At 44.5% G+C, this 18,007-nt stretch overlaps 1 protein-coding gene across 1 annotated transcript; it reads left to right on the top strand.

Annotated features, from left to right (window-relative positions):
- Nucleotides 1–10,639: 10,639 nt before the first annotated feature.
- On the top strand, nucleotides 10,640–12,551 carry BTG4 (BTG anti-proliferation factor 4). The gene is made up of 4 exons (XM_051812585.1): nucleotides 10,640–10,812; nucleotides 11,430–11,567; nucleotides 11,723–11,918; nucleotides 12,375–12,551. Exons 1-4 carry the CDS (start codon nucleotides 10,640–10,642, stop codon nucleotides 12,549–12,551), a joined length of 684 nt encoding a protein of 227 aa, XP_051668545.1.
- Nucleotides 12,552–18,007: the final 5,456 nt, after the last annotated feature.

Below are 18,007 nucleotides of genomic sequence, written 5' to 3'. Positions count from 1 at the left end.
TCCGGGCCAGCGGGCTCGGCTCGGCCCCTGCGCTCGGGAAGCGGCACCGCCCGGGCTCGGGATGCGCCTCCTCTCTCCGCTCCGCCCGCCGCTCCCCCTCCCTCCTTCCCCGCTCCAAACCCTTCAGCCCTCCGCCTGTTCCCCCGCCCCGCTTTTATACCTGTCCCCCACTCCCCCCGGGGCGTGGGGAGCCGCCCCCGCAGGCAGAGCCAGCCCCAGCCAGGGGCGCATCCTCCCCGGGCGAAGGATGCGCGGCTGCCCTCGGGAAAGCGCTCCGGGAGCGGGCACAGAACACGGGGGGCTCTGCTTCGAACACTCCCGACCCCCCCAGCCCGTTTCCTGGTGGCCGGGAAGCTGCTCCGCACCTGTTTCCTGCAGCGTTCTCCATCCCCGGATTTTCTGGCTCGGGCTCTCCGAGGGGGTTTTTGCAGGACAGAGCACCGGGATCGGTGCTTTCGTTAAAATAAGAGATTAATGGTTTTTATGTATTTCAAACCTAGACCCGCTCTTGGGAGCTCAGTTAGAGAAGCTCCTTCTGAAATCAGTATTTTAAATAGAGGAAAATCCTTTAAAGTATCACGAGCACAGCCCACTCCAGGTCACCAGAAGTCAGGGATCTCAGTGTTGGAGCTGAGCTCAGGCCATGGCTTTGCAGCCTGGGTCGTGTCTGTGAAACAGGAACAGCCTTTGTGACATTTCCTGACCCTTTCAGAAATGTGGAAACACTTTGTCAACTGGTCTTTTCCCTGACTTTCAGAATTCCAACCTGAATTAAAGCAAGATTAAGGAAAATGTCGAAGCTTCCACCTCCTTCTCTTAATATTTAGAAAAAAAAAAAAGAAAAATATATAGAAAGTAAATACAGAACAAAAGCAGCAGGCTTTCAGCCTTTTAATGTCCATATCTTAATATATATTAGTATAGGATAAAACTGAGTAGTCATTGCAATAATAATGACAATAATATCCAGAACATCTTTCCCCCCTCCCCCAGATAGGACCTGACTATTTAGACTGAGGGAAATAAAAAGCAGACCCAGCTTTAAATGCATAGAATTTGGGCAGAGCAGATAGTCTGGGTTCAGCATTTTAATAAACTTTGAGAAGAGGAGGTACTTCACATGAACCAACTTAAAAGCTTAAATAAGGAGGAAGAAGAAAGGAGGCTTTTATGTCTAAAATGAATACGTCATTTCTGAAAGGGTCCTTTGAAATCTTGTTTTCCAAGTTATTTCTCAAATCACTGCACTCATCAGCTTTAAAATTTCAGTTCTACTCTCTACAATTGAGCAATGAAATTGTATTAATTCAGATATATAGTTCTTCAGAAGGACAGATGTTTAACCTTCAACTCATTTATCGCTGCTTTGTATCTTGGGAGTTGCAGCAGAAGGAAAGAAGAGCATTAATTTAATTCAACCCTCTTACTCCTAGATTTTATTCTCCTGATAAACATCCGGCCAGGCCAAGGAAAACCACTGTATATCAGTAAATCTGGAGTTCAGTACTGATAATAATAAAAATCCCTACATGGAGTTCTTCCTTTGATTGCTCAAATTAAGTTTCTGAGAGCTTTTTAGGGAGCAGAGCAGCCAGTTTCATAACTTTGTTATAAACTGAGTTTTAGTGTTTTCAGGGGACAAAAACCTCGAGGCAGCCATGAAAAAATCAACCAACCAACAGTGGCCAGGCTGTGAAGATCCCTTTGGCACATGGAACTGAGAAATTCAGACACCATCTCTTATCCTTGTGGTTTTGGGGTTGAAAATTGTCCAATAACTATATTTAGCTGGCCTAAACTTCATTTACCTCACACACTTTTTGCTTCCTGCTGTCTGGGCTGGACTTTCAGTGTCCCACAGCCTACAGGATCCTCCTTGCTTAGGGAATTTGTTGGATAATCCCCTGTCCCTGCACCACTGTGGAGACAACAGAGCTTCCAGGATGCAGGAACAGCACGTCTGGATCAAGCCTGAAGTCTGGATTTGAGCACTGTGTGACACCTATGACTGATAATAATCTGAACATTATTCTTATTTCACTCAGTGCATTCATTTTAATTCCTTTTAGACTTATGTGAGGCTTGTAGTTGTACAAAGTGATTTATTCAGTGCAATCAATCAGTCATCTCTATGGCTGCAAACCCTGGCTCTCATCTATTGTTACTGATTTAAAAAAAAAAAAAATAAAAAATTAAAAAAGAATGTAAGATTCAGGGAACTGTTGCTGGCTCCAGCCAGAATTCAGAAAGCAGACTAATTGATGGTAATGGATGGGATGCCTTTTGGAATTGTTAATAGGGAAAGGAGGGTTTGCTGACTTGCAGGAAAGACTTGCAGAGCTCAGCACCTCTCTGCACCTCTCGCAGATTGCTCTTGTCTGGCCTGCTTCCCACCCCCAGGCTGCAGGCTTTTCAGTAAAAATGGGGAAGACTTGACTAAAATTAGAAAAAAAAAAAAAAAAAGAAAGAAAGGAAGAAAAAAAAATTGCAGAGTCAGGCTGGAAATGTTATCCCAGAACTTCGTGGTGGTTGTCTTAGTTTCCTTTGCCCGTGTGAATTGTACTGAGGTCTGGGGGGAACGCTGATTTTCCAGAGGCTCCAGCAGAAGTTTCTGCCTTCGGGACTTTTTCACTCAGGTTCAGGCTCAAGCCCCCAAAGAGTTGCCACCACAGGCCTCAAATTATTTGTTCAAGGGGAATAAATGGAGGTAAATGTGGGAACAGAGGCTGTGAGAGAGGAGCAGGGTCAGGATGGGAGCTGAGGGCTGCCAAGGGGGAGGAGAAAACCCCCTTTATTTTGTCCTCCTGGTTTCCAGTGAGCAAACCAGTGCATCCCCCAGTACACCTGGGGTCTCCTGCTGGGACAGGGATCCAGCACTTTCCCCTTGCCTGAGTCCCTGTCCTGCTGATCCCTCTGCAAGGAGGTCAGCCTGCCTCGTGCCACCGGAATTCCCACGTGCCCCATTTCCACGGAGATGATCCTGCACACCTTTTTACCTGGCTGTGTGGCTAGTGATTGTTGCTTTGGGCAATCAGCTAACTACACTGCCTGGCAACCAGGCTGATGGAAAGCCTTCCAACCCCTACTTGGATGAAAACTGGGATTTTTGTTTTAAAAAAAAAAACAACCCTCCCACAGCAGGTTCCAGCACTATTATTGAAATTCCTGAAGGTTAAGCCAAGTGGTCAGAGTAAAAATCACTTATCCATCCAGCGAGTTTAATATTTAATCATTGCTTAAACCCCCCCCCCTTCACTTACTGGGTTGTTAAATAAAACATGAAAAGTATATACAAATTTTTTTCCCAATACCTGAAGGATGCAACCAAGATAAATTCTTAGTCCAGTCTTGGGGCATAAGCAATTAAGATAATCAATTTAAACACAACACACAGGTCCAGGAAAGCTCCCAAGGATTTTAGCACCAGCTTCAGGAAAACTAAGATTTCACTTGATACCACCAACATACAATTCTGTTGGACAGGTAAAATTCTGGAAATAAAGCTGCAAATGAATAAATATTACTAATTTTGCACTGGGAGTAAGGGTGAGGAGGATTTGTAGTGCAGTTTTCTGGCCTGAGGTTGGAGCAGGGAATCCTGTGCCTTGTTTTGATGGCAGTGGAGTTAGTGATTGTGGAGCAGGGGGTACAATCAGCTAATTACACTGCCTACAAACCAAGCACTGCTCAGAGGCTCATGGAATTCAAACCTAGAACAAAAAGAAAGCACTGCCAATAATTATATAAATATACTCTTGCTTTTAGAATAACAAGGAATTGACAATAATCAAAACATTGGTCATATCACCCTTATTCTACTAAATACAAAGTCTTTATACCACAAATTAATTGTGCTTAATAATTAAAACTGCAATGAATGCAACACAAAGATAATTTCAAGAGTGCAAAGACAAAGCAAATACTAAAATATAAATTATTACCCTGCACCACAATGGAGAAAACCTTGGCATGGAGTCCTTGCTGGGAGCTGTGTCCAGAGGTGGAAAGGCAAATGCAGCTGCAATTTTGGGTCAAGATAAAATTATCAGTGTGAATAACACCACATCTGGTTTGTAGCTGGGCAGTTGGGTTAACGTGCTGTAATTTGGGATTCATGCAATTGCCATTCAAAGGTTTTTGGGATGACAGAATTTCACTAGTTCCCCCCCAAAAAAATACAGGAACACAGATCATGCTGTCAGGAGGCCACTCCAACCTTTTGCACTAATTTGTGGTAGCCAAAGAAATCAGTAAATCTGCTCTGCAGAGCACACTGAGTGTGTGTAAGGAGTGAGAGTCAATTCTGTAAGGAGTGAGAATCAGTTCTGTAAGGAGTGAGAATCAATTCTGCAAGGAGTTAGAATCAATTATGCCCTGTGTCTATCAGATGTGTATGCAATTAATAACGGGATAAAACAATTTTAATGGAGATTTGTCAAGCTAAATAAGGAATGAGACAGAGTCTTGTGAAGTGACAAGGATAAGTTTGCCTGCAAATTAATCAACTTTGCCAGCCTTCACCCATGAACACCTCAGTGTTAAAATGCACAAAAGGAAGTCAGGACTTACCCCCAGGCAGCTTACCTTGCAGTCATCCTGCACTTGGAACGAAATGCTGAAGAAGACGTGATGGAAAGGGAGAAATGGAGAGCTGCTTCCCTCTGGATTCCCCCCAGAGCCCCCGTGGGTGCTCCTGGCAGACATTGCCCCGGGGATGGCTCCCGAGGAGTGTCCCGGCTCTTCCCGAGGGTCGGAGTGTGCCCAGCCCGTGCCGTGGGTCAGCCCCACGCCCTGTGTGTACACTCTGTCACCATGGCCACCCAGGCAGGGCTGGTGCAGGGGACTGGCTGTCCCCTGGGCCGGGCAGGTGGCCCTGGCCACGGGCAGTTTTGTTGCACGGGAGGTTTCCATGGGCAGAGCCAACACGGGATATGAACGCGGGTTTTCCGCCCCGGCCCCTGTGAGGCTCCAGGTGAGGGTGGTCCAGGCTCTGGTGTCACCTGTGGCGTCACTTGTGGCACTCCAGCCACGTCCCTCTGGGCTCATATCTGGGCACTGGGGCTTCAGCCTGCTTTTATCCACCCCAGGAGGCCCCGAAAGTGCCCAACAGCTCCGAGGGATGAATGCCTCGTGCTGCAGTGGGAGGCACAGGCTGAACCCCTTCATTTGTGACTTTCTTCACCTCTCCCCCTATTATTTGGGGGTCTACCCAAAGCCATTTCTGTTTGCTTGCCCTTGACCTGCTCAGCCCAATGCATCCCTCCCTCCCTCTGAAAATCATGACATGCAATTAGGGAAGAAGAAAGAACAGACATCAACACCTGATTACATCAGAAGTAAAATTTAGGGGGCTATGACAAGAGCTCTTAGACCCCATAAGATAATCCCAGGTACCTTTGCAGTCTTTCCCTTGTTATTCAATTTTAAAACACCCTAAACCAACACCAGACTTTCTCTTTTTTAAGGTTTTTTTAATTCTTAAGTCACTCAAGACTGATGATCTTAAATTCTAGCAACATGTGGTACTCAAACACGTAAAAAAAAATTGTGCCTTTGGTTTCTGGTTTGTTCCAGTCAAAAATAACTCTCTGCCCAGAGATTTAAGTAAAGGTGTAGGTTTGTAACATCCAGAGATGAGGTTTCTCTGCCCTCTGAGTAATGGCACAGTCAACCAAATAGGTGCTGTGTTCCTCTGATGCTTCTGAGTGTGATCAGGGCAGACAAAACAAATGCACTCTGCTTTTCCCTAAGAAGATTGCCACCTTGGATGTTCTTCCACATGGGAATCACTCAGGTTTACTGATCTTTGTAGCAACAGTTGTGAACTTCAGCTGCTCACCTGGAGGAGTTGTCTGTCATCCCTCACCCACAGACATCAAGTGGCTTGCAGGGGGAAGATTTGCTCCCATAGAGCTGCTCTGGGTTTCATTATTTCCATGTCCTCCAGCCTTTAAAGCAAGAAAAATTCTGCAGGGCTGACTCCTGCCAGAGAGTGTGTGGGGAAACAGTGTTTGCTGCTGGCCTGCAGTTACTGGAGACACTCCCAGCTCATGCCTGGGCTTGCCTGGGCACCCAGGAGACCAATCATTTAATCTGGCCAAGAATTCCTGTGCCGGGTTAGGGGCCTGAGCTGAATCCCACTGAAGTCTTTGGACAGATTTCCACAAGTTTCAGGGAGCTCTGGATCAGCCCCATGAATGTCCAGGCACTTTGTGCTGCAGTGGCTTTTAGTGCTTTGGCTTTTTTCTTTTCCTAATAAGGATTAAAACCCGACAGCATAATATTTAACCAAAGGCACAACTGTCTCCTCATTTATCTCATTTATCACTCAGAACACTTGGCTATCCAACTTTTTGTTAAATCTGCTGGGATGCTCCTCCTGTTTGGGAATGAGGGGGAGCACAATCTGCTGGCTGTTGTTTAATAGGTCTCACATTGGCAAGGACTGTGCCAATTTTGGTTTAGGCATTTTGTTTCTTAGCTGTTATTAACCAAACAGAGCACCCAGGGCAGTGTTTTCTTCAGCTCAGAGACGAGTGCCAGCACTGTGAAGGGTTTGAGTTCAATGAATCCACCTAATTAAACCAGGTTTTCTGGTCACTGAAATGAGAAGCCAGAAACATCCCTTGCTCTTCTGGTTTCTGTGCCATTAACAGCAAAAAACTTGAACTCCTGCATGATGTCAAAAATAACAAGTTGAAAGTTCTCAGAACTCTACTTCTGTGTCCATGACCACCTGAATAATTAGAGGCAACTGGGTGAACTGCCAAGAGCTTTGCTTAAATTTCCCCATGTTTGTCGCTGCAAATGTGCAGAATTTAACCTGACTTTTGCCTCCCAACCCCCAGGAAATGTCACCTTAGTGCCTGACTGCCTGCATGGCTGGCACCTGGTTTCTCAGGTGAGGAGTTTGTTTGCTGCTGACCTGCAGTTTATTGTGTGAGCCATGGGAACAAATAACCCAACAAAAGGGGTGGTGGAGGGATTCAGGCTTGTCTTGGTGGAATCCAGTCACTGCACCCCTTTGGCACAGAACTCCCCCTCTCCCAGGGCCTGCCTGAGCATGTTGGAGAAAGCAGGAAGGCAGCAGATGCTTCAAAGTCCCATCCACTCGTGTGTCCTCCTGATCCAAACCAGCATTTATTGAGGAAAGGGCAGGAACTGGGTAATCCCTGAGGCTGAACCAGATCCACATGGAAATCACAATCCAGTCATTCACTCCAGGGGCATAGGATGGACTCCCTGCAATGCCTGCTAGAATTCTGCAGTGAGAATGTTATTTTAGCCTAAATAGCTCAAGAATAAAAGGAAAACAAGGTTTATAGGGAGAGATCACATATTTTATTAGAGGATAATCTGATACTGAGAAAAAATGGCATGAGGTCAGAGAAATCAGACTCAACAGCAGCTTCCTAATATTTGGCAGGAAAAACAGCATCATCCCAATCTGTGTGTCTGGGATTGAGAAAAACTTTAAAAATTATAGTTTTGTGCATTGTCCATCACTTGCAGGTGGCAAATCTTGCTCTCTGCTATTTTCCTGGACACCAATTTTGTCAGTGGAGTTAAACCCCCCCCCAGATCTGAGGTAGTTGCCTCTATATTTTTGTAACACCCACTTCTCTCTCCGCCGCAGCAAAATCTGTGTGATCAAAAGTTTTGGGTCCCCTGAGAACTTTTATTTTTGTTGTTCTGGGCTGCCACCACACAGCAGAGTTTAAAAAAAATACAAAGAAACATGGCCTGCAGTGCTTGCAAGGGAATCCACTCGGATCAGAGAACGACCCATCAACTCTCTGACATTTTTAAAGCAAGTTTAATCTCTGGCATAAAACTCAGGCCTGAGGCATGAAAAGCCAGTTTTCCTGCTCAAGAATGTCCATCTGTTGCCCAGAGCTAATTCTGGTGCTGGATGCAGACAGGCAGCAGTGAGCAAAACCCTCCAAAGACTGCCTAGAAAGAGGCTGAAAAATGTGGTGTGGGACATTCTTGCAGGCAAGGCTCAGCAGTGGTTTCCTGTTGGCCTACCAAAAAAAATAACAACAGAAAAAAAGAAAAAAGCAGGGACCAGGCAATGTTCTTCCCTTATTCTCCATGGGAAAGGGAAGGGATGACTCAGGGCTTGTGCAGGGAACAGAATCCTCCTGTGTCATCCCAAGCCCCCAGGAGCAGAGCACGTGATGAGGGAACTCTTGTGGTCACAGCACTGGGGGTCTTTATTCCCCTGGCACTGCCCAGGGCTCGTTGGGAGGGTTCATTTTCTACCCCAGGCTTTGAGTTCCCTCTCATTTCAGTGGTTGTGGAAAGATCCCCACTTGTTAAGGAAGTATTTTAATACGTGAGAAAAAGGAGAAGAAGACATATGGAGTTCTTTTATTACTTATTTGTATATTTCATTCATTAATTTTTTATTATTAATTTATTTTTATAAATTATTTTATATATTATCCATATATTTATATATACTTAGTACACATTACTTTTATATAATTTGATATATTTATATATTTTTATGTATATGTGTTTAATATATGTATACGTATATATAATGTATATATATTTAATATATGTATATGTATATATAATGTATATATATACATATAATATATATATTATATATGTATATATATAATGTGTATATTATATATGTATGTATAATGTGTATATTTATGTATATATAATATATATTTATATGTATATATAATATGTACATATATGTATATGTCCATATAATATGTACATGTAATATATGTGTATTTCTATATTATTATATTGGTTTTCTATATTATTATATTAGTTTTATTTATACTATTATATTTATTTATACTATTTATACCATATTTATACTATATTTATACTATTTATACTGTATTTATAGTATTTATACCATATTTATACTACTATATTTTATATTATATATTATATATTATTTGTTATATATTATTTATTATATATTATATTTTATATATTATATATTATTAAATTTTATTATATATTGGTGGTTTATTACTTGTTCCTTAAACCCAGAGTTTCTACTAAAATCCTCAGTGAGTCTTTTTTTGGAGGGATGCAGAAAGAAACCGTAGAGCAAGGAACTGTGTGAGTGGAGAGAGAGGAAACCCAGAAATAGCCCGAAATTCGTGTTTTGAGGCACATTTCTGCAAAGCTGGCTCCTCCTGCCAACTTGTGCCTTCACACCCCGTTTTTCTCCTCCCTTGTCTTGGAGCACAATCTGCTCCAGGACTGAAATGGGAGCCCTGCAACAGCATCTGCAGCCCCAGCAGGAGCCAGCTGAAACACAGCTCTTTTTGCCTTCATCTGTTCTTTTGTCTGGGCAGTTCCTGGTCTCTGACACTGCAGACACAACTTCCTGAGGCAGCAGAAGGGAAAGGGAACATCAGCTCTTCTCTGGCTGGGCCCAGACAGTCACTGCCTGAAGTTTTAAACTCTCACATTTGAGGAACTGCTCTTAAACAGAGCATGAAACAACTCAAAAGCTAAATACATCTATAATATGTTTCTTATAATAATATATATATAAATATATATATAAAATAATATAATAATATAATAATATATAATATATATAATAATAATATATAATATATTATAGATTATATATAAAATATATAATATATAATATATAATATAATATATTATATAATATAATATATAATGTAATATAATATAATATAATATAATATGATCCTAAGATCATTAGGAAGATTGATGACATGATAAATGCAGAATGATGCAGTTTTCTAAATCAACAATACCAAATGTGAGGGTTTCACATAGAGAGCAGTTAAATCTGCCAGAAGCAGCCAAGCACAACTCTAATAATCAATTAATAAACCTGGCACTGTTTTTCTCATGGTGAATATTTCACTTCAGTATTTCACGGGTGTTTATGGGGCAGACTGAGGGACAAGTCAAGTGAATATACTCTAAATAAACCCCAAAAACCAGGAGCTGGTTTTGGAATAAAGCCAAGCAGACTGAAATGCCTTTGAAAGCAGTGTTAGTTAATCTCCTGCCACACACCTGAACCTCCTGCACACCTGAGTGTTGTTACACCCCAACTGCCTGTCCTATATAAAGCCTGAGCAAACCACCCCAGAGAAAGGGAGGATTTGGGGAGCTGAGGGGCTTTTCCTTTCTGTGCTGATGGTGTAGGTTTTTATAGTGTTTTATGTGTTTTCTTGGAGCCTCTTTGAAGCTGTTTGTAAAGTGTATCCTGGGTTTTTGCTGGCTCTGCTCTGAAAAGGTGATGGTTTTGGTCTTCTTTGTATTTGAGAGCTGTGTAATTAATTATAAGTTCTGCTGGTTGTTGACTGTATGCAATATATAATAAGTAGCACTATATTTTAAACTCATATTTTATATAGGCTGTTAACTTGCTTCGTGCAAGTGCCTTCTAGTAATGCATTGAATTGGTTTCAATACCCAAAACTAAATTTATCCTTCATTTGGCACTCAGACTTACCTAGGCTCTATCTGCCCTGGCTTGTGCAGGTTTTGCAGCATCTATTCTTGGAACCTGATAGTACCTTAATGTTATTAAATCTCTCTAGTGTGGTGTCTCATCTGTACTGCTGACTGTCCAACAGCTGAAGCACCTCGTGTGCTGCAATTTAAGATGAAAGATGAAATTGCTGCCACGGTCTTCTTCATCACAAAGCTGGTCAAAAGGGAAGACAAGCTGAGCAAGCATAAAATAGAGAAATTTGCAGCCAGGCTCACTGCCATCCTGTTTGAGAAGTACAAGAATCACTGGTATGTGGACAACCCATCCCGAGGACAAGCCTTCAGGTGAGAGGACACTCAGTGGAACAGGAGAGGGAATGGAGGCTTTGGGTGATGTTCAAGGGGTCCTGAGTACCCTGGAGGCCTTAAATTGGAAATAAATGATACAAAACTGCAAGGGAACCGCTTGGTTATCCCTTAAGCTCAAGGGAAAAAGAGTTATTAACTAGTGGAGGTGTGACTGGAGACTGAGGTGGAAGTCTCAGGACAACATGCACGGAGTGCCTTAAGCAGCCTCTGACTCCTTGGAAGCAGAACTCAAATGCTTTTTGACTCTTGGAATTGTTCTAACTGCCTTTAATTGTCATAAACTACTGATGAAGTGAGTCAGTGCTTTATGGGCTTAAAACAAAGCCTTGTTCAAGTTTATAAATCAGCTCCTTAGGCTGAGCTGCTGGTTGGGGCTCTGAGGGAGAACCTGCATCACCAGGCTGAGTGTGTTGGGAAAGCAAACAGTGATTTTTGAGTGTGCCCCTGCAGCAGCAGGGCTTGCCAAGCTGCAGTGCAGCCTGAGATCCGTGTGTTGGGAACACCAGCAGTGATTTTGAGTGTGCTCCTGCAGCAGCAGGGCTTGCCAAGCTGCAGCACAGTCCGAGATCCTCCTGCACTTTGCTCTTACCCAGGTGCATCAGGATAAACAAACACCAGGCCAGAGATCCCCTGCTGGAGCAAGCCTGTGTGGAGAGTGGTGTGGACTTCAACGAGCTCGGTTTGCCCAAGGAGATGACGCTGTGGGTTGACCCCTTTGAGGTGAGCTGCAGGTGAGCTCAGAAGGGGTGGCTGATACACGTTGGGTGCTCTGGGCAAGGGTCATCGACTCGAGCCTGTTAAGAGCCTTGACATCCGAGGGCCTGCTCACCTGCTGGTGCCAGCTGGCCCCTTCAGAGCAGCATCACACACCTCCAGTCCCTTCCAGGTACGGGGAGAAGAACCAGCCCTTCACCATCGTGCGCTTCGACGGGAAGGAGAACCCCGAGCTGCCGCAGCTCATCAGCTATGCCGTGGAGAGGGCAGCCCTGGACTATCACTCTGGTGGCTCCTCGGATGAGGAGAGCTTCCACAGGGAGCCCAGAGCCATCCCTACTGTCAGCAACCCCAACAGTGTGTACCAGGTGAGTGAGCACAGGGTGATGTTGCTGCTCTGGCTCAGGGAGGGCTCAGCCCGGAGAAAAGGAGGCTTGGGGGGACCTTCTTGCTCTCCAGAGGAGGTTCTATGGAGGTAACAACCAACAGGGCAAGAGGAGACAGCCTTGAGTTGCTCCAGGGAAGGTTTAGGTTGGATATTGGGGAAGCCTCTTCCCCACAGGCTGCCCACAGGGGTGGTGATGTTGTTGTGACTGGGAGGGATTTGAGACGTGTAGGTGTGGTGGGCTTGGAAGTACTGGGGGGATGGCTGGACTTTGATATCTCAGAGGCTTTTTCCCCATCTAAGTGATTCTGGGAATGGGATAGAGCTTTTTGTAGGAGCTGGGAGCTGCTCCTTAGGCTTCCTCACAAGGGAATGCAACAGACTGTTCCCCCCCTTCCCCGAACACACTTCTAACACGATCCCGTTTCTTGCTGTTCAGTTCAGTGACTACTACAAGGCTCCCTCGCAGCCCTGGTCCCTGTATCTCCCCAGGAAGACCTACCTGGCTGATGGCTCCTACTATGGCCAGCACAGGGGTTACAAGGTCTACAGGCCCTCAGCTGCCTTCTCGGGGCCACGTGTGGACAGGTACCACTGGGTCAACACCAAGCGGTAGATCCGTGGCTGTGCCCGCTTTGGGCTGTTCTAGGAGCACTGACTGTGGAATGGGAGGAAGGGCTGGCACTGCAAAACTTGGTCAAAACACAAAGCACTCGCTGTCTCTCTAATCCCTGCCTCTCTTGCTCTGTGTGTCTGAAGCTGTTTTTTGTTTTTGTTTTTGTTTTTTTTTCTGGGGTTTTATCTGAGGTTTTAAATGTTTATATTTATGCTAACATAAGACTGAAAAATTGATGTGAGACTCCTTTTGTGAGCTGAAAAGGAAATGCAAATATCAATAAATTATTTTATGTTTTTTTTATAAAAGCCATCTGATCTGCTACTGGTGCCCTGAAGGGAGTTTAAAACCTTTTTGGTGGAAACACAAGCAAGTCAAGGAAGAAAAAAAAAACCCATGCCCCTAAGTTGCTTTGAAGGACAGTTTGCTTCCTTCTGGCAGGGGCAGCAAGGACAGCTGGGTTGTGAGCAGAGATCTAAATATCACCAGCAGAAATGTTGAGGGTGTCTGGTGACTCATGAAATTATTAAATTGCCCTGTGCTGCTGGGGGAAGGAAGGATCTTGAGTGACTCTGCTCTTCCCTCACTTGCTTTTCACCTGCACCAGAGGCTGTGGTGATGCTTCACTGATCAGCAAATACTGAATGTTTCATGTGTTTCAGGGTTTGACTCTTGAATTTGGGAGGAGGAGAGACTGTCTCCCCAAGCCTAAGAGCAGAGCTGGGCTTGGACAGTGCAGGACCTGCCTTCCTGTATGGGAGAGAGCTGAGATATGGTGACTCCAGGACAAGCAAAGGTTGTCTGGGCTGGGCAAGTTGTTTTCAGTGGTGGAAAATAATATTTCTTGCTCTTGGTGTGTAATTGTGTAGATACAGTCACTTGGGGTAATTATATCTATAGCTTTTGCTGTGTCTTAAAGTCAGAAAAGTGTAACTATTCAGCTGAACTTCACAACATGTTGTAGATTGATACACCAGTTTAAAAAATAATGCATTTGACACTGAGCAGAACTGAGTGATTCTGTATTTTGCTTCTATTCCTGGAAACTCTGAGTCTGAGCTTTTGCAGCAATATTTCTTTTTGCTGCTTGGCTGTGGCCAGAAATGTCAGTGGTGGGGGCCAAAGTCTTGTCACTCAAACCACTGCACTGCTTCCACTCCTGATTTAATGAGCCTTTAGCATGGAGAGGAAAAATACACCACAGATAAAACAAAAATAGAGGGTTTACTTCGGCTTAAAGCCTGATAGCCAAAGCAGAGACCCAAGGCAGAACAAAACCACCAAGTCTTTGAGTGCCACTACAACTTTCTGCCCAGGGCTATTTCCTCCTCTAATGCATTGATTTGTTTTACCAGACAGTCCTTCTCCAAACTAGTGATTTCAAGGTAGTAACAAAGCAGGTCTTCGTTGCCTTTGCTGCTTAAAAACTGGTGTTCATCCTCTATGATCTGCACCAGCTCCTCAGTTAACACGTCCACTTTATCCTCAAGTTCTGAAGGGGACAAGGAAGTGCAGGTTTCCTCTTCAAAGCTGAAAAAAAACCCATAGAAGTGTTTAAAATGAGAGGGGAGAAATGCCAGTTGTGAAACTTTAATCACAGGCTCTTCACGGGAGCAAAACAGAAAAGCCAATTTCACTGTACGAGGTGACGAAATAATAAATAGTAAATATAAATAGTAAATAACAGCTCCTGGCAAATTATTCTTACCATCCTAAGCTGTCCTTTCCATGAGGGAAATGCTCTTTTTTCTCCACAAGCCACTTGTCAGGGAGTGGTTCCTCAGATTTCACGTGGAGCAGGAGGTTGTTCCTCATGTGCTGTGGGATGAGCACAGAAGGTGGAGAAAGCAGTTAATTGCTAACTTTAATTTTTATAGACTCCTTAAATGTGTTTTACATGGTGATGCTTTTGATGCTGACTTAATGATTTGCCTGAAGGTAAATAATTTATTGTAACCCCCCCTTGCTTAAGCAGAGTCATCTAAAGGCTGTGTCCTGAGGGGTTTTGGGTGTCTCCAAGGAGGGAGGATCCACAACCTCTCTGCACAACCTGTTCCAGTGCTTAAAAAAGTGTGTTCAGAGTGAACGTCCTCTATTCCAGTCTATTAACTGCAGGCACGTGGGCACAGGCATCTATAAATAAGTTAAATTGTCGTTTTTGTAGCAAGAAAATATTGGTGCTGAGCTTTCTTGTTACCTTCTCAAAGCCTTCCATGTCCGTGGGCCTTTTCACTTTGACTTCGTAAAGCTGGGAGATGAGGTTTGCTTCCTCCTTGGAGAAGGGTTCCTCCTTCAGCAACACCTGGCTTATGCCCTGGGATTTACTGCCCTGGGGAGCTGCTGAGAGCTGCAGTCTGAGGGAGAACATTTCACTGAGACAGGCTTTCAGTGCCTGGAGAGGGGAAAAAAAAACCCAAACATGACTCTTTTTGAAAGGCTTTGAGAACCTGCTGTGTCACATCCAGGTGTTGGGGAAGGATCCCCCCCATTCCTTTTCCTTTTCCCAATGAATTTGGTGTAACTGTGTTGTAGGCAGGGCTGTGATCGTGAGAATTCTCTGTTGGGTTCTCCCAGGTGATGGTTGGAAGGCAGTCCCGTGGGTTTTATCTCCTCAGCTGTCAGTGGAACAAAGGTGTTGGTGTTGTTTGTGTGCAGGCAGGGTATTAATGCATGATTTGGTGCATTCTTCTGCTTTCTCACTGGCTTCCCCTAAGGCAAAACAGTTCTTCAAACGTTGAATAAGAATCTTGCTGTGAACAGCCCCTGTGTGGCTGCAGTGGCAGTTCAGGTAATTGTTAACTCGTTATAAAAACCTTATTTCATCTCCCCTTTTGTCGCTGAAGTTGCACAAAGCATTAAGCCCTCACTTTTAGAGTGGTTTTATTTTTTTTTTAACAAACACGAGGATAATGGAATTGCACTTGGAACTCACCTGATAAAAAAGCCTCAGGAAGAGGGGGCTGGTGTCGTGGTGGAGCTCAGCAGCAGAGACATGAGCCAAGCAGTGCACCAGGAGGAGCAGGAAACCTCCCACAGAGCTCAGGCAGTCCCTCAGGACGAAGAGTTTGTTCTTGGAATTCTGAGGGGAAAAAAAAAAAGAGTATCCAGAGCTGAGACAGAAGCACAGCAGGGATTGGCTCTGCTGATGCAGCTCTTCCAGTGCTTTGCCTCGATTTTAGGTAAGTCCAAGGATTCAAATCAGTACAGGGGAATATCCATATGCACAGGGCAGTCCTGAGACTTCATTTAATGATCTGATGTGAATCTAAAGCATTTGTGCATTCTCTGCCCTGGGCAGGTTTATATTTATAGATCATGAACTTGAGAAAGCTTCTCTCTGCACAGTTCATTTATAGGAAGAAATAACACTAAATAGTCACATTCTGTAATCTAATTATGGTGAGTAAAATGCTGATACACTGACTGCTGTCAAGCTGACCTAGAGAGAATTTGGTCAAAACGAAAGTGGTAAAACTTGGACAGGAGAAACTGGATAATTAGAGCTGATTTAACAAATGTGCTTTGGGTATGACCCTCACATTAAATATACATTTGAACTCAGCATCCTACAGTGCTGTTAGTTTGTGTTCAGATATATCTGGAGCTTATTAACACTTGAGGATTTCTTATATCAATGTTTTTTCTAGAGAGCATCGAGCACACTGTCACTGGGAAGGTAGGAATTATTTTGGCATTTTACTTCCCAGCCCCAGAACTTAATGGATACCAAAGTATTGCAAAGGCTGACTAGGTGTGGAGTGGGCAAACCTGGTAAAAGAAAGAGCCCCTGAAGGTGTTGCCTGTGGCATCACTGGGGGGGAGGCTGGAGGCCACACACAGCCTGATTTCTGGGGCCTGCAAAGAGAAGGAGAAAGGGTTCTGTAAGAGCTGAGAGCACCCCAGGGCTGCAGGGGGAGAGGGGTTAATGGGCTCCAGGTTCATTGAAATGTCAGCCTTGATTTGCAGTGGGTTCCCAGAGCCAAACCAATCCCACGTGGAAATGGAGGCTGTTTAAAAAAAAAAAACCCTCAGGATTTCCTCTTGCCAGTTTTTTAATTAAGTAAATGGAAGTGTGCTCCAGTCCTGGAGCTCTGGCTGTGGTCACTGCAACTTTATTATTTGTTTGAGACTCTTAGGAAAGACCCTGGAGAGTTTACCCAGACCAAAGCCATGGTGTGCTAAGAACTGTGCAGAGAAAATGAGAGAACTACTGTTCCAAGGTATAAAAGGAAGATGTTTTATCACAGGGATTAATTCTTCATTACCTGAGTGATGTGCTTAAGAAAGGTGCCACAACAAATATAAAAACTGACTAGATCTTTTGGGGAAGAGATTTGACTTCAAATCTCTACACCACTGTGGAGAAAACAGGACTGGAATTTAATTCCTGACATTGGCTCAATGGTCACTCTCTAATTGATTTTATAACCGAGGAGTTTCTTTTATAACTGCTGTTGATTATTAAATATCAGTGTCTAAAAACATCAAGGCTTTAAACACTTACATTAATGTGAAGTCTGAGAAACTGTAGGATGGAGATACCATACTGATAAATGACAAACTCCCTGGCAGAGAGGGCTGCAGGATCAACTGCTGCTGGTTCCTCTCCCTGAGTCCACGAGGCATCCTCTGTACCCTGAGCCCAACTTGCTGCTGCAAGAAAAGTGAAAATAGAACCCAAGCTGTAACACTGCAATGCAAGTGTAGAATATACTGCATTTCTCATCTTAGGCACTGTTCAGTTTGAAGTGAGGCCCTGCTGGTGCATTGTGAATTATCATAAGGGTTGTGAAGTGCCTTGACACCCTTAGGAAATGTCTAAAACTTGACTTTTAGTGGAGAAGTTTCTGATAGCTAAGGCCCAGGGAAGGGACATGAAGTCTGTGTGTCTCAGAGCTGCTCAGCAGCACAGTCAGGGCTGGCTCTGTGTGTTCAGCCCTTTCTGAAGGAGCAGGTCCAGAGGAGAGCAACGAGGCTGGGGAAGAGACTGGAGCACAAGTGCTGTGAGGAGAGGCTGAGGGAGCTGGGGGGGCTCAGCCTGGAGAAGAGGAGGCTCAGGGGAGACCTCCTCACTCTCTGCAACTCCCTGACAGGAGGGGGGAGCCAGGGGAGGGTTGGTCTCTTTTCCCAGGCAAGAGGGCTGGGTCTTCAGCTGTGCCAGGGGAGGGTTAGGTTGGATATTAGAAAGAATTTCTTTGCAGAGAGGGTGCTCAGCCATGGGAATGGGCTGCCCAGGGAAGTGGGGGATTCTCCATCCCTGGAGGTTTTTAAGATGAGACTGGATGTGGCATCAGTGCCATGGGCTGGGAACCACGGCAGGGTTGGATCAAGGGTTGGACTGGATGATCTGGGAGGTCCCTTCCAACCCAGCTGATTTGTGGTTCTATAATTCTGTGATTCTCCCTCACCAGGAGAGCTCGGGAGGGAACCCAGGTTTCTGTGCAGCACAATCTGGC

The sequence above is a fragment of the Manacus candei genome, unplaced genomic scaffold (assembly GCF_025592945.1).
Source record: "Manacus candei isolate 608988 ecotype Guabito, Panama unplaced genomic scaffold, ASM2559294v1 h1tg000086l, whole genome shotgun sequence".
Classification (NCBI taxonomy): Eukaryota; Metazoa; Chordata; class Aves; order Passeriformes; family Pipridae; genus Manacus; species Manacus candei.
The sequence above is the reverse complement of the archived record's forward strand: the minus strand, read 5'-3'. Positions and strand labels throughout refer to the sequence as shown.

Coding starts and splice junctions, on each gene's coding strand:
- BTG4 (XM_051812585.1), top strand. CDS start 10,640: ATGAAAGATGAAATTGCTGCCACGGTCTTCTTCATCACAAAGCTGGTC. Junction 10,813..11,429: donor TCCCGAGGACAAGCCTTCAG/GTGAGAGGACAC, acceptor GCTCTTACCCAG/GTGCATCAGGATAAACAAAC. Junction 11,568..11,722: donor CCCTTTGAGGTGAGCTGCAG/GTGAGCTCAGAA, acceptor AGTCCCTTCCAG/GTACGGGGAGAAGAACCAGC.